Here is a 22,280-nt window from a genome sequence, read left to right on the forward strand (position 1 = left end):
ATTATCGTTAGTGTTGGTTTACCCAGCTCTCCTTGTGAAAAGTGGTAAACAACAGCTCTCTGGGAAAATTAGCCAAACATAAGGGCACATCACACGAATCCCCCCCTCATTCCATATTCAGCCTGAAGCAGATGGAGAAAAATCACCCAAGACTGATTTCTTATAATTATTTTATTGCAACATTTGTATTCCTCCAGTACTGATGAGCAAAATGTTGATTCTTGACCCAAATAAAGAGGCAAAAGAAACTCCACAGAGCATGTCCGCTACAACAGAATAACCACAGATGTAGACGAGTGGCTAGGTGGGTTGATGTGTAGGTGATGGCGACAGTGGAGTTAAGACAACTCTAGCATTAAAAAGAAATGTCTATACAGATCATTACAACAGTCATTCAGAGCTTAAGGGAGGTAACCCAAACTTAGTCAATAATGATTCTTCTAGAGTATGTTTGTCTCGTCTATCTTTTGAACCACTCACTTCCAGCTTGTGCTGAAGTGAAGTCACACTCACCACACACTTCCCTCTTTCTTTGCCATCATTCACCTCCATATGTCTCAATAATATGGAATGTTCATTTAAAATGCTAATGGGAATGTCTTGGGAACTAAACTTTTTTATTTTTCAATATTCTTTTCAGCATTTTGATTGTATTTCTTTTTTTTAAAGACAGTGATCCTGCACACAACTCGTCATTTCACCAATTTAAGAGCAATGACATGTCATAGTTAATCAATCCCTATGAAATGTTAATAACATCGTCAAAGTTGGAAGTGATAGCATTGTCATCTGTAAAGAGGGGTTGGTTGTACATGTGCTTCACGGATGAATTGCATAAATGAAACAAACCGCCGACCCCTAAAACACCTGCCCCCCCCGACCAGAGGGGAAACGGAAACCCTATTAAATGATTGGTTGAAGGAGACGGGAAGCATAGCCTGATTGGCATAGGAGTTAAAACCGCAGAGAAGGTGTGATAAACATAATAGCGGGAGCCAGGCTTCTATCATTTGCTGGAATGTACAGATCAAATCAGAAATGATCCTGGTTGTTGGCAAACTCATTTGAATGCGCTCACTGGCCATGAGGATAACCAAATGGAATAACATGCTGCTCCCTGCAATTGGCTGAAGGAACGCTCCAGATAAAGCAAGCAGTCCTCTCATTGGCTGAAGGAAGAAACAGCTAAAGCTGTGATTGGCAGATAGGGAAGAAAAAAAAAATGTGGGCTAGGTTGGCATCTCAGTCTACTTTGTGGTTTGGTTAGCTGGTTGGTCGGTCTATCAGTCAGGTAGGCATTTGCAAAGGGGAGGCTGTTACGAGTGCTGGCTGCCCCTCTATCCAGCGATCTCGGTACAAGTGGTGACTAGCTTCTTGCCGTCCCAGACAGTCTTGAACTGCTCAGGAACAGGGATCTCAGTCTGAGAGAGACAAAGGAGAAAATGTTAGTTTATCATCAACATTTCCACATAACACGTATTACTATGTTGTCATATAATGCCACTAGACACTCCAAATTTCACCATAGATGTACTCACATAGTCTCCGTCTTTACCAGGTACCAGCACGTTCATCTCTGAGCTCTTGGCGCTGACGATCTCACACTCCAGCGAATCTTTGCTCAGGTACACGTGGCAACCGTCAGTCTTGTTGATGGAGATGGTGGGCACCTTGCCCAAGACCTGAACACACCAGATAGGGTTAAAGCTGCAATATGTCATTTTTTGGGCAACCCAACCGTATTCACATAGAAATGTGAGTTATAGATATGTCATTCTCATCGAAAGAAAGTCTTTGCCGTATATCTGTTCTATGTATGCAATTTCTATGCTTCCCATTAAGTTATATTTTTGTGTCTTTTACTTTCGGTTTTGTACACCAGCGGTTTAGATGGTACAATGATTCTTTACACTATACTTGCTTGTTTCGTCACAAACTGAAATTAGAATTTTAGCAACCAGGAAATGGCAGAGCGATGTCTACATAGTGCATCTTTAAGAGTGAATCAACTGTGATTAAATAATCTCTGTTGGGTACTGTGCATAGATAACAGCCACAAGAGATTGCAAAGTAATCCGCAAAATGTCACGTCCACATAGTCACATTGGAGACTTAATATGTAAATGGTAATGAGACAAAAGCTGATATGATCTTCTGTTGTCACCGTTGTGCGATAACGCCATGTCTATTGCCTTTTAATGACCAGGCCTTTTCACAGCGTGTCCATTTCCGCATGAATCAAATTTTAGAAATACACACCTGGACCTTGACATCCCTGCAGTTGATAACCTCGATAATGCCCACAACATCGTCAAAGACCAGGCCCAGTTTCTTACAGTTGTCTGCAAGAAAGGAATCATATAAACAAATGCCCTTCGTTGACCTTTTCATTTGTTCACGCACTGGAACATGGGTCTGCCCTTACCTAAAGTGATGGAGTTTATCTTGCCCTTGATCTGCAGGGTGCTGTTGTTACACTTGAAGGCGTAGACCACTTGCTTGAGCTCTGTGTCGCTGATCACCAGGCCCTGGGCACCCTCCTGGTTCTCCTATAGGTCATCACACAGGAGGGAGAGTGGTTAGGGAGAAAATATACTGGCTTGGGGCTGCCGTGATCAGTGCGTGCTAAACCCGTGCATTCAGTTTTCAGCAGCAAACCAACAGTCCACTTATCATGAGTTCACTGTAGTGGAAACTCTGCTTATATAGTAGATATTTTGATAGTACACATATTTATAAACCACTGGCCTTACTATGACCCATATAAAGTCTTTAGAATTGGGTGCAGCAAGTAAACCACATGGAGTTATGCATACCACTGTTTGGAAACACTTCCATGTTGCATATGTTGGGAACATGGAAGTCCTTAATAAAGTAACTGTCCATTGTTTCCAGATTTGTATGAAAAATGACCAATCATTTATTAAAATATGATTCAAATAGTCTTCCAACAATGGTAATTAAGTACGTTAAAAAGAACCTTTCGGTGTTTGGATGTGTGGGCGTATCCCAAAAACAGAACGGTATGGGCGTATAACGGTGATAAAAATATTCATGCGAGTAGACCGCTGATTGGCCAGCTCATCCTCTGAGGAAATAGCATTTTTTTTAAAAAAGGTTTGTTTCAAATATTTAAATAATTTTTTCTCCAATTTATGCTTTGGCCACAGATACAAGTATAGGATGAGTCAACATTATTTGGATATGAATGAACAAAATAAGAACTTTTAAAAAAGTGAGATATTCACTGGACAGTTACTTTAAGGGGCTGTGGAGAGAGAACATAGCCTAGAATAACTTTTTTCCTATAGGAGGAACTGACTGTCAGAGAAGCAGATGTGGTGCACTGATGAAGCTCTCCGGGCCTGTTTGTCAGTCTCTGTTTCTCTCTGGCTCTACCATCCATGCCCCCACTGCTGAAGCTACACTACTTTTCCAATCCAGCTCACCACTTTCCACTTTTTGCCATCAAGCTCCAGAACGGGGGGCAGCTTGCGAGAGGCAGCGGCGGTGACAGCCGGCTTGGAGGTAGTGAAGGGCTTGGGCCCTGTGCGCACCGGGCCGGTCTGAGTCCTCAGGTTGGGGTTCTTGTGAGTCATCTGGTCTTTGGGCACGTGCTTCAGGCCTTGGGACATAAAGTAATAAAGGTACGAGAGGGGGAACACAAACATTTACATTTTAGTCATTTACCAGATGCTATTATCAGAGTAACATACAGTAAGATCGTTGAGACATTTAAAAAATATATAGATTTTACCTTTATTTAACTAGGCTAGTCAGTTAAGAACAAATTCTTATTTTCAATGACGGCCTAGGAACAGTGGGTTAACTGCCTTGTTCAGGGGCAGAACGACCGATTTCTTACCTTGTCAGCTCGGGGATTCGATCTTGCAACTTTTTCGGTTACTAGTCCAACGCTCTAACCACTAGGCTACCCTGCCGCCCACATGGTGGTACTGTGCTGGTAGACAAGGAGAAATGCCCTCCTGTACTCCCTGTTCACCCACGACTGCGTGGCCAAACACGACCCCAACACCATCATTAAGTTTGCTGATGACAACAGCGGGAGGCCTGATCACCGACAATGATGAGACAGCCTATAGGGAAGTCAGAGACCTGGCAGTGTGGTACGAGGACAACCTCTCCCTCAAATGTGAGCTGATCGTGGACTACAGGAAAAGGAGGGCCGAACAGGCCCCCATTAACGTCAACGGGGCTGAAGTGGAGCGGGTCGAGAGTTTCAAGTTCCTTGGTGTCCACATCACCAACAAACTACCATGGTCCAAACACATCAAGACAGTCGTGAAGCGGGCACGACAACACCTTTTCCCCCCTCAGGAGACTGAAAAGATTTGGCATGAGTCCCCAAATCCTCAAAAAGTTCTACATCCGCACCATCGAGAGCATCCTGACCGGTTGCAGCACCGCCTGGTATGACGACTGCTCGGCATCCGACCGTAAGGCGCTACAGAGGGTATTGCGTACGGCCCAGTACATCACTGGGGCAGAGCTTCCTGCCATCCAGGACCTATATAATAGGCGGTGTCAGAGGAAAGCCCATAAAATTGTCAGACACTTCAGTCACCCAAGTCCGACTGTTCTCTCTGCTACCACACGGCAAGCAGTACCGGAACACCAAGTCTAGGACCAAAAGGCTCCTTAACAGCTTCTACCCCCAAGCAATAAGACCTCTGAACAATTAATCAAATAGCCACCCGGACTATTTACATTGAGTCGCCCCCCTCCCTTTATTTTTACACTGCTGCTATAAGCTGTTTATTATTATCTATGCAAAGTCACTTTATAAATTACCTCTACTAACTTGTACCCCCGCACATTGACTCGGTACTGGTACACCCTGTATATAGCCTCGTTATTGTTATTGAGAGTAGGCTGTCATTGTAAATAAGAATTTGATCTTAACTGACTTGCCTAGTTAAATAAAAAAGTCATGTCCTTGTGATCGTATTTTTTAAATATTACACCTGTTCTATTCAGCTCATCAAATTTGGTTTACATAACAGGTGGCCCTGGACAATGAATCTAAGGGCTGGGGTTCTCAAAGTACTTCTTAATCAATTGAGCTTCTGATTCTTGAGAACTTTTGAGGATTCATTATTCAACACCTACCCTTGGTGACGTCAGCTCCCTTGTTGAGGGAGGCGAAGAGGGCGTTACGGGTGTCTGGTCCCTGGTCCCCGCCGCCGCCAGACGACCCGCTGAAGTCCACGGGAGGGGGAGGAGGTCCGGGGGGAGGAGGACCGGCACGGGGAGGAGGAGGAGCTGCAGAGGCCGAGGCTACTGGACCCTGGGATGGACAAAAACACACAGCACATTGGTTATACACATGCCTCGACATGGTCGTTTCCTGCTCTTAACAACTTGGTCTAATTCAATAAGGCACAATTGTTTGAATTGTGCAGATAGGAAAGGGCTGACGCGTAACAAACAGATTGGTGGTTTTACCTTCGCCCTCTTATCACACAGAGCCTTCTTGTTTAGTTCTGTGCTGATAGAAAAGTCAAACAGAGCCCAGTCTGACGATTCCATATTCCACATGACAGATCTTCATGCATGTTGGATAAACATAAGTAGAACCTTTCTATACGGAAACGTTCCACTTCCCTAAATAAGCCGTTGTCATTATTTTACTCGTATGGTAACGGTTAGGATCACCCCCCCCCCCCAGCACTACGTCTGTTGAAGCAGATGAAGTGTATCCGTCCTGTACTGACATGAGAGCGATAGTAAAGTTAAAAAGGACTTACACTCTTGCTCCAGGCCAGTCCGGTGGTGTGGTGCTGTTTGATGTAGTTCTGCAGCTCAGTCCAGATGGACAGGTAGGCCTTCACCCAGTCCACATGCTTCTGGTCCCTAAGGTGTAGGACACAAGGCAATTGAATTGAACACAACAGGAGGGAGACCAAAAGATGAAGAAAACATACAGTATCCAACTATGAGAGTGTGGAGCTTAACTACATAGGGGACTTGGCGGTCAGAAAAAAAGTTTAAGGACAGACAGCAGAGTCCTTACTTCTCCTTGTAGTCCTTGAGAACCCGGTTGGTGTAGAACTGGGCAGCATCCTGCATCTCCTTCACATAGGGACCTGGCTTTGGAGCCTGGAAGAGCAAGCGCATGATAAGAACATTGCAGGAGAGTTCTTGCTCTTCGAACAGAGCTTGTGTGGACACAGCTGGTGTGATGGCTTACAATGGATTTTAATGTTGATTCCACTGGCATACCAAAGTCTAGGTTTGCCTTTGTCTGTTATTCATCAGATCACAATGCAGAAGGTCTCATTAATATTCATTCATCAAAATGATAATTCCAGAGTTTTAACAATGATGCACTGTTGCTAGACGAACTTTGTTAAAATTTCACTGCCAAAACAACCGTCTCAGACTCCTACAGAATGAAAGACGTGTTTGTTTCCGGCAACTATACACTGCCCACACACACACACACACACACACACTGGTGGCGGTGGCAATATCAAGCCCCTCCTCTCCCTTCCCTCACCATGGCGACCCAGCCGAGGGCAGGCACGCTCTCGCTGACGGCCGAGAGGTGGTTGAAGAGGGGCGAGGAGCGGTTCTGCTCGCGGAACGTCTGCACCTGCTGGATCACTTTGGAGACGGGGGCCAGGAGAGCAGTCAAGGATGCCTATAGAGGGAAAATAACCATGACTTAAATCATAACATCCTAGAGATGCAAAGAAACAAATGTGTTTGTGCCTGATGACATAATATTATATAAATCGAAGTGTCAACCAGGGTGGAATAGCATGAGTAAAAAGGCAATTCATTACATGAGGCAAGAAACATTTAGGGAAACCATGCTATGGCATTGGAATTAGTTGACCCAATTGCTACACTGCTGATTCATTGCCAATTCATCCATTAATGAGACAATTACAGTATATCCACTGTTCAGTTGATCTAAGGACTTATTCTGCTGAGAAGTGTCATGTTGAGGGTCAAGGGGATTGATGATGGATGAACCAACTCACATCAGAGGGTTTCTGGGAGCAGGAGGAGGTGACCAGGAGCTGTCTCTGGCAGGAGAACGCCTGCTTCATCATGTCCGCCTGAGAGAGGCGGGGAGAAATTAGAAAAGATCCAGGTTTGGTTAATTGTATCCTACACGTCCACTGATAAGCATGACCGGAGACGTGATGAGCATTCCTAGCCAGCTTTTCCCTCTAGAGCAATTCAACTTACATGCTTCTGGACATCGCCCCCTATCTGCTGGCTGAGGGTCATGTACTGGCCAACAGATCCGGTGATGATGCCATCATAGGCCTCCACGTACGCTGCCACAACTGCAAGGAACGGGTGGCAACAGGGAGAAAAGTCAGATACCAACGTTTATGGGTTATGTTTGTTCTGCTTGTGAGTCATGTTTTAATTTTACCTCCATTATCTAAGACAAAACAAACTAATGATAACTGGTACTGTGGACGGTTCTTTAGCATTATTAGGACCTGGACTCGCAATTCCATCTCAGTCTTTCCATGATTTCTAGCATTCATGTTTGTGTAAAATGGGCTACAATATGGAAAACTCCAGGTTACCTCCATCGCCTCCAGCAGAGCCACCTCCATCGCCCGACACGGCCTCCAGACGACCCACAGCCACCTCCAGCCGCTGCACCAGACTTGCCAACTCTGCCATTCCTGGGGAGAGACGACACATCAGCTGAGGGGGTTCAGTGGTCACTGCTTGTTTACTGATAACGTATCACTAGCTGTCATTGACAGCAAGTGGGTTTGACTGCAGAATTAGTGAAGGGGACATTCTCCCCACCATTTGGCTGCTCATTTAAAGTTTAAGTTGCATTAGTAGGCCTACTTGCCTCGGCATGTTAGCCTATATCTTGTCATTCCGTCAAGTCATACACTGTGTATTAAAAATAGGCAGCCTACTGCAATTTTGCCAATAAAATCTGAGATTGTGGCCATAGATACAACTGAACAACAAAAAGGGGGATTTTTTATTCATTTTTTTAATTTAACCAAACTTGTGGTTATAAAAAAAAAAAAGAAAAAGAGGCCTGGAATGGGTTTGGGGGACATGTCAAGACCTGCTGAGTACAGGTATGCAGGTAATAAGACAGCCCTTCCCTTCCTGATATTCCCATTCCCCAATACCCGAGCCATATTACATGAAAGTAACCACTCATAACTATATATTCTCAACAACAGTCCTCTGTGTTGACAAAGTCGTAAGTGTTAGATCTCTACTGTTGTGAAATGCCCTTGCACGATTCCCCCACACCCCCAGGACTAGAGGCTGACATCGCATAACAGAAACCAGATCCCCTGTTCATCTGAGTGAGTGTCAGGTACTGTCACCTGAGTGGAAACACAAAAGACCTCACCTCATTAATGACAGTGGATCCATGTCGCTCTATTCTGCTGGGATAATCCCCTCACCAATCACTTTCCCAGTTTTCTTGTTCATGTTTGAGAAAAACATGCAGGCCCACTTGTTTTATGGGGAGCAAATGACAACGGCAATAAGCAGACACCATGACATTAACCATTAACTTCACTAGGGTAGGGGGCAGCATTCGGAATTCTGGATGAAAAGCGTGCCCAAATTAAACTGCCTGGTACTCGGGCCCAGAAGGTAGGATATGCATATTATTAGTAGATTTGGATAGAAAACACTGAAGTTTCTAAAACTGTTTGAATGATGTCTGTGAGTATAACAGAACTCATATGGCAGGCAAAAACCTGATAAAAATCCAACCAGGAAGTGGGAAATCTGAGGCTTGTAGTTTTTTCAAGTGATTGCCTTTACAGTATACAGTGACTTAGGGTTCATTTTGCACTTCCTAAGGCTTCCACTAGATGTCAACAGTCTTTAGAACGTTGTTTCAGGCTTCTACAGTTAACAGAGAGCGAACGAGAAGGCCGGGAAGTTGGTGACTCAGAAAATAATATGACTTCAGTGGCGCGCGTTCACGTGAGAGGTAGCTGTGTTCCACTACATTTCTGAAGACATTGGAATCGTCCGGTTGAAATATTATTGAAGATTTATGTTAAAAAGGCCCTAAAGATTAATGCTATACATCGTTTGACATGTTTATACGAACGTAAATAAAAAACATTTTTTTGACTTTGTCGTGAAATTTTCGGCACGCTTCCTACATTTGGAGTAGCATACTGAATGCGCAAACAAAAAGGAGGTATTTGGACAAATGATGGACTTTAACGAACAAAACAACATTTATTGTGGTCCTGGGATTCCTGGGAGTGCATTCTGATGAAGATCAAAGGTAAGTTAATATTTATAATGCTATTTATGATTTTAGATGACTCCAAAATGGCGGGTATCTGTATTGCCTGCTGTTTTCTGAGCGCCGTACTCAGATTATTGCAAAGTGTGCTTTCCCCGTGAAGCTTTTTTGAAATCTGTCACAGCGGTTGCATTAAGGAGAAGTGTATCTATAATTCTTTGAATAACAGTTTAATATTTTATCAACGTTTATGATGAGTATTTCTATAAATTGATGTGCTCATTCACTGGAAGTTTTGTAAGGAAAAACATTTCTGAACATTACGGGCCAATGTAAAAATGGGGTTTTTAGATATAAATATGAACTTTATCGAGCAAAACATACATGTATTGTGTAACATGAAGTCCTATGAGTGCCATCTGATGAAGAAGATCAAAGGTAAGTGCTTCATTTTAGCTGTATTTCTGGTTTTTGTGACGCCTCTCCTTGCTTGGAAAATGGCTGTGTGGTTTTTCTTGTCAAGGTGATGTGCTAACATAATCTAATGCTATGCTTTCTCCGTAAAGCCTTTTTGAAATCGGACAATGTGGTTGGATTAACGAGAATCTTATCTTTAAAATGGGATATAATAGTTCTATGTTTGAGAAATTTGAATTATGAGATTTTTCGTTTTGAATTTGGCGCCCTGCTATTTCACTGGCTGTTGAATAGTGTGTCCCGCAGGTGGGACGGTCACGTTTGGTTTCCCATCCGGTTACTTGCTTGTTACTTTGCAGATGTTTGTGGTGCCAAGCAGAGATGCATTTTGCTGCCTCAGAGACACTAACTCATGCTTTGGAAATAATTTAAGAAAAGTGGTTAGCTCTACTATTAAGGTGCTGGGGGTCAACCAGACAGGTGTGGAGGTCATTTATGATGTGTTTTTATGTATGCAGTCACAGCCAAAATGTCCCCATGGGGATAGACATCTCTACACACCATACCTATCCTTGACCTACATGTAGGTCCCGTGTGGCTCAGTTGGTAGAGCATGGTGTTTGCAACGCCAGGGTTGTGGGTTCGGTTCCCACGGGGGACCAGTATGAAAAAAAAAAAAAAAGGAAAAAAAGTATGAAATGTATGAATTCACTACTGTAAGTCGCTCTGGATAAGAGCGTCTGCTAAATGACTAAAATGTAAATGTATGGGCTAGGCCTGTGCTTGGAAGATTGGGTCCACCAGCCCTTGTATAGCCCGAGTTCAACTTTTCTTTTACTTCCTTGTTGCAATGTCAGTGCCATGCCTCAACCTAGGCCTGCTCCTGTGGTTAAAGTAGGAAGGGTTAACTTTTATTGCTTATATGGACAGTTAGAAAACAGTGCTTAAAGTGCACTTGGAAAGTAGGAAGTAGTCTTAGTGCAAACTGCAGCTAAACATCTGTTTTCCAAAGGCTGTGCACGTTTCAAGCGTATTGTATTATTCAAGGGCCCTCTAAGCACATTGGCAATGCCACATTGTTTCCCCTTTCAGCATGGATCAGGACCTATGAATGATGGATTGAAGTAGGTTAGCTACACATTTCGCCAACAGCCTCGGGGTCGCCAACCGCCTCGGCGTAGAGCGCGCTTAAGGTGCGTTCAGACATAAAGGGAAAAGGCACTTAGGCGCAGTCTGCTGTGTGTTCTAGTCTGGGATAAAAATAAATAATAGAAAAACAGGTCATTTCTGCTTTAGTAAGGAATAAGTAGGGCAAATATACCCCGGCGTCTTGCGCCTACCGGTATCCAGAGCCATACACCGTTTTTGGGCTGCCCAATGTTCCATCTAGCTAACATCGCTAGGTAGCTAACGAAGCACTGCTAATCTTTACAAGCCGATGACAATGATATTGGGACTCGGCCGAGGTAGTTAGTTATAGCTACCAAGCAACAACGAAACAGCTAAGGCTAGTTGTGGCGTATTCATTATGCCGATTCTGTTGCAAAACGTTTCTCAAACGGAAGCAAACGAAACGGGGATGAAATCTACCTGAATTTGTCCAATAGAAACTCGAGCTTTGTTTCGTTCGATTCTTAAACTGTAACGTGAACGGTTTATGTAATGAATACACCATTTTATATGAAAAGGGTTGGTTAGCAAAGTTAACAACTACCAGTTGACGATTTATTCAGGCAGATAGAGTCCCGAACTCGACCAAAATACTAATGGGCAAAAATACTCCCGTCCCTCTGTGTTTCGGCATTTCCTGTATTTTCTTGCACACCCCTCCCTTGTTGCACTAGTCTGCAAAAATGAATCAATTCACATCTGGATTGAAATATTAAATACATCAAAATACTGCAACCATGGAATAATGTCTTGTTACTACAAATTGACATCAGCCAGCAATCTACCTAGCATCACGCTAAATCATAATTTCTGAACGATCAATGCAATGGAGTCGGAGGCGCATTATGACACGGACTAGTGTGCACTTTAAGACAATTTAGGAGGAGTAATATAAGGTAGCATATGCCCGAAGAGTTATAAAACGTCATCCTTACCTGCTAACTTGGACAAGCAGCACTGATTAGGTATTTAATCACCGTCTATGGGAGAGTGCCGAGCTAGCGGACTGACTGCTCTGCCTATTCTTCCTGTATGAGTGTAGCAGTTCCCAGCTGTCACCGCGCGGCGTTTCCGCCCTTATTCGCGCAACCATTCCTTTCCCTTATAAGGAGAAGAGAGTGAAGATAACTGAAAGACAACACAAAACATCTTTCCTTCTTCCTCTTCTGAAGTAAACATGTCCTCCCACTTTCTGGTCTCAGTTGCAGTTCACAATATCTGTCATTGTTCCAAACACAGTATGTCCCGATGCCCTACAACTGTGATACATTGCTCACTATATCATACTGTATATCAGCGTCTGGTTGTAGGGTAGGCCTACTGATGTGACGTCCATACTCACTCTACCCCTCAACCTCACCACAACTTGACAGTCAGCACAATTTGGGGCCAGTTTTGAGTACCTATATAATGGCGGGGGTTCAGTCAACCACACTTGCTTGATTAATGATCTTGAGACCTGAAGGATTGTGCTAGCTCCCTGGCCAGAAGCAATGCCTAGGCTTTATATCAGCGGGCTAACACAGTCTTGTGGGGTACAGACAACCGAGTTCAAACCCAGACGGTCACATTGGTGCTGTGACCTGGATTCAGTCAGTTGATGCCGCCAATCACAGGTCATTGTGGAGAGGAGACCTGCAGAGTGATGACCAACCTTGTCTTTAACCTGAAGAGGTCAGGCCTAAACTCAGAAGGCATTGAGATAGTCAGCTTTATTTTGAAATGTTTTTTATTGGCCAACAGCCTTGTTGAACCCGGTTGCAAACCCAGTCAACCAGAAACACACATCCGGATTATAAATCCCCACTGCCCTTCTCAGCATAGGCTGCCATTAGTAATGGCCATCAAATATATTTATTCAGTGTCACAGCCAGTCACCTGACAGTGAAAGGCTGCCATTAATGAACTGATTTGCTTGGTGTTAGTATTTTCATGGGTGGCAAGCAATTGGTTAATAAACATTTGTTGCAAGTGGTGTGTGAAATAGTTAAACACAGTGTACCCCTAATTCTGGTCTGAACATGTCTCTGTTGAGTTGCTGTTTCAGATGAGGGGATCGCAACACACAACTGAAATAATGGCAGTGTTTCAGAGCATTACCCAGTGGTGGAAAAAGTACCCAATTGTCATAGTTAAAGTAAAGATACCTTAATAGAAAGTTACTCAAGTTAAAGTCAGCCAGTAAAATACTACTTCAGTAAGTCTAAAAGTATTTGGTTTTAAATATACTTAAGTATCAAAGTAAATGTAATTGCTAAAATATACTTAAATGTAAAGTATAAATCATTTAAAATTCCTTATATTAAGCAAAGCAGACAGCACCATTTTCTTGTTTTCAAAATGTATGGATAGCCAGAGGCACACACTCCAACACTCAGACATTATTAAAAACATATTCATGTGTTCTCTTGATTAGTGCTTGAATTTGACCATTTTCCTGTCCTGCTAAGCAATCAAAATGTAATGAGTACTTTTGGGTATCAGGGAAAATGTATGTAGAAAAAAGTACATTATTTTCTTTAGGAATTATTATTTAACTAGGCAAGTCAGAACAAGAACAAATTCTTATTTACAATGACGGCCAAACCCGGACGACGCTGGGCCAATTGTCCCCGTCCTATGGGACTCCCAATCACGGAGGATGTGATGTAGCGAAGTAAAAGTTGTCAAAAATATAAATAGTAAAGTACAGATACCCAAAAAAACTACTTAAGTAGAACTTGAAAGTATTTTTTACCCCACTGGCATTAGCGACTATGCAGACTGACTGATCTACAAATCCCCTTGCATCCAAATAACTCATTGTACATCAGTCAGTCCATCCATCCATTTAGTCAGTGATCAGACTGTGGCATTGATACTCTCAAGCACCAATGTTTGTTAGTCCGCCATTCAATCTCTGATGTGAGTTAGATTTAAAGACATGCATGCTCTGGAACTTTGGTAGCTACTTAAATTCAACCTCTGGGTTGAATGTGTCAATGTGAAGTTCCTACATGCATAATCTCTGAGCAGAATTACTGTTTTACCTTAATTTACCAAGAAATCCCTAGTTTGAAAGCAAATGTTTTTCTGGAAGCCGTTTCCCAACGTGGACCAGCCCCCTAGCAATTTGAGTTCTAGCTAATGAGCTTCAGACTCTCACCATTTGAGTGACAGCTAGTAAGATGCAGCAGAGTGAGAAATGTTGTGGTGCACACATCTGCACATACTGTACGTGACAGTACATTTTCGGGGACCACTTTTGGCTAGTGAGCGCTACATTCAGAACTACTGGCTAAAGAGTATACAAAAGTATTAGATCATCTCTATCGCATTACTGACTGGGTATTCAAAGCCGTTAAGTCAACACTTAGTGGTGAGGTGATTAGACAGACTTACACACTGCACCCGGTCTAGTCTATAGAGAGATCAAAGTCAAGCAGGCGGAATAACATTAACGAGACCAAAGGCGGCCATCATCATCTAAGATGGCTTCATCTCATCAATTAGTGTTATGGCGCACTAAAGGGGAACCACAGTCCGTAATGGTCAGCAGTAAAAGAGAATGAAATCTGTAAGTGGCAACAGAATAGATAGCTGTGTAGTAGTGTATGCCATTACAGCAGCATTTCCCAAACTCGATCCTCTGGACCCTAAGGGGTGCATGTTTTGGTTTTTGCCCTAACACTTCACAGCTGATTCAAATGAGCAAAGCTCGATGATTAGTTGATTATTTGAATCAGCCGTGTAGCGCAAGGGCAAAAAACAAAACGTGCACCGAGTTTGGGGAAACCCTGCATTACAGTGTTGTTTTCTCAATGGGTCACAGTTGATCTCTCCTGAGTCAGTGAGCTAAAGACTTATTTAGACTTGTTGTGACTGGAATAAACAGGATATGTTTAGGGTAGGTCACAAGACTTTTGCAGATGTTTTAGGTTATCCATAACCTAAAAGACAGTCTTGGCAACAAAAAAAGGTGGACAAATTAAAACATTTGATTTTAATTTACTGATAATCCAGTTTCATCAGGTCTGGTCACATATCGAGGGGAATCCTTCACAAAACAATATTGTTATTGAACAATTAAATTAACACGGAATCCCTTCATTTTGTTGCTGATCCCTGTCTGCCTTCACAGTGGACTCCATGTCCCAGAATGCACGCTACCAATCTTTTATAAAATGTGCTCGACTAGTGCAATGGAGAAACAGCATGAGAGCTTATTTCACAGAGCGTTCCTCTGATTAGATAGGGGCTTTCCTCTGAAAAACATTCAACAACTAAAACAGTAGCTAAAGTCAGACTGAAGGGTCAGGTTCACAGTAATCTACATGCAAAGTGACAACACCGTTCAAATTTGGAGGAGGTACATGCTGGGCAATGGAGTCGCACTCCGAATCTACAGCTGAACTGAAGGAAGTCCCAATCTGATCAATGTATGGATCAGCACTTGTTCAGTTAGCAGCCTGTGAGAGCAGTGGAGTTGCAGACAGAGCCACGGTGTGCATGAAAAACAAAGTGCATCAGAATCAAAATAAATCGGTCAAAAGGAATCTTAAAAACAGACAAGATGTTAAGTGGTCTTCCAGGTTCGAGCAGTCGTCTGAGGTGAGTGAGTAGGAAGCGCTGCCCCTTTCTTCCCCATGTGTCATTGGTGTCATTATCATGATCAACTCCCAGGAACACAGTCACAGGGTTAGGGGTGTCAATGTTGTGTAGTCCAGTGTGTCATCCAGTGAGTTCCTACAGTATGAGGCATGGCTCTCGTAAAACAGCATTTCCCAGGATCCTCTGACTGACCAACATGGCTGACAGCAGCAGTTTTGACTCTCAATGCTGGTTAAGTGTCAAACAAACACATAACCCTTTTCAGAAACAGGACATTCTGGCAAAATGGCCAAAAGCACGCATATTCTGATTTTAGACACATTCGGGCACACACAACATGGATAACTCATGCAGACCTAACCACCATTCAAACATTAATACATATACATACGACTGCAGCCGTACCGTCTCATGCACAGATATCTAGATTTGTTTTCATCTAGACAAGTCACTTGTCAATCATATTGTAACCCATGTCAGAGGAGTTGGCCAGCGTTGAGTTTTGCTTAACAGTACTTGGAAGTGTGTTGTGTCAAGCATCCTGGGAAGAGGTGTGTGTCTTAAAGGAACTCTCTGTGTGTATGTGAGACGGGCTCAGTTTCCATGTGGTTCACATGACATTGGAATGGAGTAAAGTTCCTGTCTGAAGGGAACAGGATCGTCTTGAATTGCAGTCTCCCGTTTTTTCCTTCTAGAAGTGAGGGGGAAGGGTACATTCCTGTCTCAGGGGTGAACAGCGCTCAACTTGACATTCGTTACCCTATCAACTCCCCCATTTTTCCATTAAATGGAGTGTCCTTCTCAAAGGTTAAACCTCATCTCCATCTTGGCTCAGTGTGTGCGCAGGGAAGTTAATACGGGGGTGTGTAGCTTGATCCCGTGTCTAACAGAGTACTCTCTCATTCTCCATGATCCATGTGTCTTAAGTGTCCTATGGGTGGAGGGGTGCACGGTTGGTGTGGTGGAGGAGAGCGAGAGAGAGAGGGGGTGGTGAGGGTTCCCCACCCTCTGTTGCTATAGCTGCTCCTCTCTTTGCTTTTTACTTCTGGTGGGACCCTGGCCGTTTTTCAGGGTTCCATTCTGGGGTCGGAGGAGGTGTCCTCGTTCCCGGTCCGTCCACGGGACCCCTCCCTGCCCGTCGTCACTGTCCAGGTCAGAGTCAGAGTGCATGAGGGCCGAGGAGGAGGGAGCGGGGGCTGGCTTCATTCTGCCTGGTGGGGGAGGGATTTGCGGTGTTCGACTTATTCAAAGATAATAGGGTACAGAGAGTAGGTAGTGTGTGTGTGTGTGTGTGTGTGTGTGTGTGTGTGTGTGTGTGTGTGTGTTACCAGCTCGGGGTGGGTGTAGCTCCAGGCCTTCCTGCTCTTCGCCATTAAGCATCTTATAGCGGCTTTTGCTCTTGTGGCGCACTTTACCCCTACGCCTGCTCAAAACACACAGTCCTGTCAGTCTGCTTATTCCACATTACTGAAGGGACAACAAGTATGTATTTAAACAGAGTAGTACGCCATGCAATGTAAACGAAGCAACAGAATATTACTATGTAAATCTCTTACCTGCGGTAACAACATACCATACCCCAGACAACGGTCGCAATGACAACCACAATCATGAAGGACGCTATGGTTACGTACAGCACACTCCATTCTGAAAGGGAGAGAGAGAATCAATTGAAGTCGCAGGTTGTCAGAATGAGAGAGCTCGAATTCCAGCACTTTCCGCACTAGATATTTCCACGACAACGCTCCCTACTGTGTGTCATACTCTGACGTAAAGTCGGCCGGTCGCATGACTCCTCACAGTGTCCTAATATACAATGTCATAATCCTCAATTCCGTGAGTGTCCGCTCCGCTCCTCACCACAGTTGCTCTCTTGGTCCCACAACTGTGCTTTGATAAAATTTTCCATCCAGAAGGGGTGGCAGACGCAGGTCCGCGTGAATGAGTCACAATCCCCGTGACTGGAGCAGTTCAGCTGGCAGACTGCAGGGGGAGAGAGACGTTAGAGACGTGAATTCCGTCAGGCCACAGGTTTTCTAGCGTCTTTCTTGACATCTTCTTGGTCAAAGACAACAAATCTATCCTAACTGTCTAGTAAGATTAGTCTCTCTCGCCTGGAGAACAATACAACAACAAAAATATTCAACTTGAAGTTGCAAGTTAGAAAATAAGGAAAAGTCAAAAGAAACTAAATTGCTCATATACTTTAACATATCACAAATATAAAAACAATATACGAAACAAATCATTTCATTCATAGAGCGTGTTTAATTTCCCAGCAAACTCTCTAAGTGCTTTTTATGTAACTCAACTAAGTTTCAATTCATTAGTCCTAATACATTACTCCATCCATGTATTCCTTTCCTCTTCTCTTGTGTCTTAATACTCACTGACTGTGTCCACCCGCCGTGCCTTGAAGATGAGGAAGTCGTTCTTCTGTTTGCGTAGTTTGTTGCGCAGCCCCAGAGCCACACTGTGACCGGACAGAGGGGGGCGACCCGGACCCCCAGACACCAAGAACACCAGACGAGTACTGAGAGGAGAGGAGACGGGAAGAAATGAACAGATTGGCTCAAGCTGAGGACAAATCAATAGATTCCCTCAACCAGCCTAATTATGACAAATTCTTAGTAATTCTAACTAATGCCTCTTATTTGTTACAAAAACGCTCTCATGTTCATACCCTGTAAGTGTTGTAAAAAAATTAATATATATATAAGTTACATTGTCCATACAACCCCATATAGTGTTATCAACTGATTTAAATCAGAGTCAGATGGACCAAAACAAAACATGCTAAAATATCATGTGGATGTCAGAGAAAGTGTATTCCTGTGTTCTTGCACTTGCATTGCAATATAATAACTTATTGTGCCAATAAAGTTGAGCGAGTTGAATTGACGAGACCGAATGTAGCGGAAAGGAGCTGACCTGTGCTCGTTGAAGGCGCTGACCTCCCGTACGATGATGTCACTGTCGAGCACGCCCAGCAGCACGCCCACCTGCCTGAGCAGCATGTCTCTCTGGCGGTGGGACACCTGGGACACAGACACCTCCAGCACCAGCTCCACCAGGTCACGCTGCCACACGTCTGACAGGAGAGAGAGGGAGGAGGACTGAGTAAGAGAAGACATTGGGATAACGATAGTGTGTGTAGGAGCCGTTCTGCTGTGTGTGTGTGTGTGTGTGTGTGTGTGATCCAGTCTTAAATAGATTATTGTTCCTACTTCCCATAGATCTGAATGGATTGGGTGTAAGGAATATGGTGGAAATATAATGCTATCGTAGCAAAAAGCTAGCTGAAGCTATAGCCACATCAATTTGATTCTTTCAGATCTAGTGTCTAGGGGATGATTTTGCACCGGGCATGTGTGTTTGTAGACCATGAGGAGCCCACTGACCTGGTTTGACCTCTACAGTCCCTCTGTCTGAGCTGCTCTGGCCCTTGCTGTCTGTCACAGTCAAAGTGAAGCTGTACTTTCCCTCCACTAGGTTAGTGAGAAACAGCACCGCCTGGTGGTCAGAGTTGTTCAGTACATCCTGGAGGATGGAACATAATTCATTCTTCAGACAAGATGCATTTTATTTGCATTTGATCAATTACAATGACATTTTGTCTAGTGCTGATGACACATTTCTTAATTCAAAGTCTGATTAAGACATTGAATAACGTGATAATGGCAGAATGTATTTTCTAGCTGCATGCAATGGCCTACACTACTGAAAAAATAAAATGTAGAAAAACTTGTCTGAGCAGAACATTCTTATTCCAAATATTTCCAAGTAGTAGGTCATTGTATGCAACTATTATTAAGCAGAATGTGAATCATGAGAAATGCAAGAGAATGATAAGAATGCTTTTACTTAATACAACATGAAGAGGGAAATGTTGCCTAGATTGTATTTGTTTGTTTACTTACTATGGGTTCATTGTGTTTGCCTGCCACAGTTCACCTAATACTTTATAATATTTTCTGTAAATATTTCTGTTATCCGTTATGGGACCACGGAGTGGACTCGGTCTCTCACCCCTGCTGCAGGGCTACTGTCGTCACGGGTCCACAAGTAGCCGACACCGCCCTTGTCGTCTGTGGAGTGGGAGCCGTCCAGGGCTGCAGTCCGCAGGGGCAGAGAGATGGCCGACCTGGACTGGACATGAGCTACTGGGGGCTGGTCCAACTCTGGTAGAGAGCAGACAAGACACATTTAAGGACATTGCAGTGCCAAAGAGTATTCTGAAATACTCTGTACGCGGTTTCCATGCATCTGGTAAAACTACAGGTGTGGGAGTTATACTTAGGTTATACTTCAAAGAGTACTGACATTCAGCTCGGCTAGACTTCAGTTGACGAAATATTTGAGTGCATCTCGTGTGAGACCATTACCTTGTCTAGCCTGTTTCTGAAAGCTTCATATAGTTCAGTCTCTGATACATTTCCTTGTAGGCAATTCTATATTAATAACTGTGTTTGTCTGCTAAAACTCATCTCAGCACCCAGAAGGAAAACAAAATCGGAGACTAAGGAAAACCTTACTCTTACGAAATCAGAAAACCGAATTTAAACAAAAACACAGAACAAACGCACACATAGATCACACAGAGGAGAGTTACCCTCTCGGACGATGACTGTGACCGTTTCGGTGCTCGCCAGATCCCTCTCGTCCGTCACGGTCAGGCTGAACTCGTACTCGCCCACCTGCAGCCCCGTCACCGTGGCAACGGCGCCATCTGCGTTCTCGATCTTCACTCCATCCGGGCCCCTGAGAGGAGAGAGACGACCGTCAGAGTCAGACAGGTGGGGAAACAGCAGTTCCACCATCGCCACAGAGCACTGAACTGCACCATGTAACATGAGAGAGCCACTCACCATATTGCCTCTGGTAGTTGAACTAAGTGTCCCTCAAGCACAGAGAACAGGGAGTGTGTAATTTGCCAAAGTGTGGTGTGTGTGTGTGTGTATGAGAGAAAGTGAGTGTGTGAGCTCAAACGTGAGCATGCATGTAGTTGAGTGTGTGTGTGCGCGTCTATTGTGTCCGTCTGTGCATACGTGTGTGAATACTGACTTGCTCTGTTTCCAGTGGTAGGTGGAGATATTCTGGTCGTCCGTGCTCTTGCTGCCGTCCAGAGTGGTTCGGTCCACAGGTAGGGTCAGCTCCTTCTCTGGGCCGGGGTCTGCTACTGGGGGCTTATTGTTCTCTGAGGATGGAACACAAGCAGGCTCGGGAGAACGTAGACTTTGGTGACATGAGGACAATATCCGTATAGAACTGTATTTTCATTTACCAGTCGTTTGTCTCTGTTCATCAAGGTTAAACCAACATCCGTTCAGATATGTTATATAAATGGCAATGAATGAGAGAAAATGTGTGGCTTATTTCTTGTAAATCAGGAATGATATTCAAGCAATTACCACTGCAGTGGTGTTGACATTAGCCATAGATACACATCTATATGCTGCTGATTTACCTGGCTGGACGATCACAGTGACCTGTGCCGTGTCTTGCTGTCCGGCTGTGTCTGTGACAGTGAGCTGGAAGGTGTAGTCTCCTTCCTGCATGGCAGATAGCTGGAGAGTGGGAGTCCGCACACCCTATAAGACGAAGAAAATAACTGTCAAGATGGGAGAGAAGAATTTCCCTTTTCTTGTTGGTGTCGAAATGAAGAATTTCCATTTGAAAACTACAAAAAAAGCAATAGTGGGGAAACTTTATTTTCAGAAAACAGACACCTCGAATCCCCTTGATTGCTAGGTAAGACATGTGCCTGACATGGCCACCCCTGGTGCTCCTCTCTCACCTGCATCTCCACCACCTTGCCCTTGCTCTCGGGGCTGAGCGACCACTCGTAGGACAGCGGCTCGTGGTCGTCCGCGCTCTGGTTGCCGTGCAGTGTGACAACGTTGCGCGGTAGCGTGATGACCTGGTTGGGCCCGGCGTTGGCCACCGGCCGGTAGTCCATGGCCTTGCTGACCGACAGCGTGGCCTGGGTGGAGCTCTGGGCCCCGTCTGAGTCCGTAACCGTCAGACTGAAGGGGAGAGAATAGGGGGAAAAGTTTGTGATAGACAAATTCCTAACGTCCTTGCTTTTGTCTAAGACCTAGCCTTCACCTATGGCTGAAATGGGGAGAGGGGGTGAGGGGCAAATGCTTGTGAAATGGTATGAGGAAAACAGCTGAACAAAGATAGATGGGGAATACAAGGAGAATACAAGATGGCATGCCCATAGAAACAACAAGGTATATTTAAGCAATATGGCCCGAGGGGGTGTGGTATATGGCTAAGGAGTGCCTGGATACAGCCCTTAGCCTCGGTATATTGACCATATACCACAAACCCTGAGGTGCCTTATTGCGATTAGAAACTGGTTACCAACATAATTAGAGCAGTAACAATAAATGTTTTGTCATACCCGGGGTATATGGTCTGATATACTACAGCTGTCAGCATTCAGGGCTCGAACCACCCAGTTTATTAAAAGCATTATAAATGCTCCGCGTCGCGCCTAAGAACAGCCCTTAGCTGTTGTACAGTGGCAAGAAAAAGTATGTGAGGTAAACCCTTTGGAATTACCTGGATTTCTGCGTAAATTGGTCATCAAATTTGATCTGATCTTCATCGAAGTCACAACAATAGACAAACAGTGTGCTTAAACTAATAACACACAAATTGTATTTGTATTGTCTATATTGAATACATCATTTAATCATTCACAGTGTAGGTTGGGAAAAGTATGTGAACCCCAAGGTTAATGACTTCTCCAAAAGCTAATTGGAGTCAAGAGTCAACTGACCTGGAGTCCAACCAATGAGACAAGATTGGAGATGCTGGTTAGAGGTGTCTAGCCCTATAAAAAAACACT

General features: G+C 44.0%; 2 protein-coding genes across 3 annotated transcripts in view; both read right to left on the reverse strand.

Annotated features, from left to right (window-relative positions):
* Positions 1-160: 160 nt before the first annotated feature.
* cap1 (CAP, adenylate cyclase-associated protein 1 (yeast)) lies at positions 161-11,914 on the reverse strand. The gene is made up of 13 exons (XM_029735655.1): positions 11,767-11,914; positions 7,575-7,676; positions 7,222-7,322; positions 7,011-7,088; positions 6,521-6,664; positions 6,035-6,120; positions 5,769-5,874; positions 5,131-5,308; positions 3,450-3,625; positions 2,426-2,549; positions 2,260-2,342; positions 1,539-1,682; positions 161-1,421 (listed from the first exon to the last, which is right to left on the reverse strand). The coding sequence occupies exons 2-13, from the start codon at positions 7,672-7,674 to the stop codon at positions 1,338-1,340; spliced, it is 1,404 nt and encodes a 467-aa protein (XP_029591515.1). The 5' UTR covers positions 7,675-7,676; positions 11,767-11,914; the 3' UTR covers positions 161-1,337.
* A 2,884-nt stretch (positions 11,915-14,798) lies between these two features.
* The window catches only part of kiaa0319l (KIAA0319-like ortholog), a 29,587-nt gene continuing 22,105 nt past the window's right edge, over positions 14,799-22,280 (reverse strand). Inside the window, exons 11-22 of one of the 2 annotated variants that reach the window (XM_029735658.1) lie at positions 21,219-21,447; positions 20,889-21,012; positions 20,486-20,618; positions 20,034-20,182; positions 19,451-19,602; positions 18,823-18,961; positions 18,353-18,512; positions 17,812-17,954; positions 17,282-17,404; positions 16,978-17,068; positions 16,750-16,844; positions 14,799-16,632 (exon numbers count right to left, since the gene is read on the reverse strand). In XM_029735658.1, the coding sequence (XP_029591518.1) occupies positions 16,436-16,632; positions 16,750-16,844; positions 16,978-17,068; positions 17,282-17,404; positions 17,812-17,954; positions 18,353-18,512; positions 18,823-18,961; positions 19,451-19,602; positions 20,034-20,182; positions 20,486-20,618; positions 20,889-21,012; positions 21,219-21,447 (1,735 nt within the window). In that variant the 3' untranslated portion in view covers positions 14,799-16,435. The remainder of the gene's footprint in view (positions 16,633-16,749; positions 16,845-16,977; positions 17,069-17,281; positions 17,405-17,811; positions 17,955-18,352; positions 18,513-18,822; positions 18,962-19,450; positions 19,603-20,033; positions 20,183-20,485; positions 20,619-20,888; positions 21,013-21,218; positions 21,448-22,280) is intronic. The other variant, XM_029735659.1, reaches the window with a different exon arrangement.

This window comes from Salmo trutta, chromosome 36 (genome assembly GCF_901001165.1).
Source record: "Salmo trutta chromosome 36, fSalTru1.1, whole genome shotgun sequence".
Classification (NCBI taxonomy): domain Eukaryota; kingdom Metazoa; phylum Chordata; class Actinopteri; order Salmoniformes; family Salmonidae; genus Salmo; species Salmo trutta.

Coding starts and splice junctions, on each gene's coding strand:
- cap1 (XM_029735655.1), bottom strand. CDS start 7,674: ATGGCAGAGTTGGCAAGTCTGGTGCAGCGGCTGGAGGTGGCTGTGGGT. Junction 2,550..3,449: donor ATGGCAAAAAGTGGAAAGTG/GTGAGCTGGATT, acceptor GATGACCTATAG/GAGAACCAGGAGGGTGCCCA. Junction 1,422..1,538: donor CTGGTAAAGACGGAGACTAT/GTGAGTACATCT, acceptor TGTCTCTCTCAG/ACTGAGATCCCTGTTCCTGA.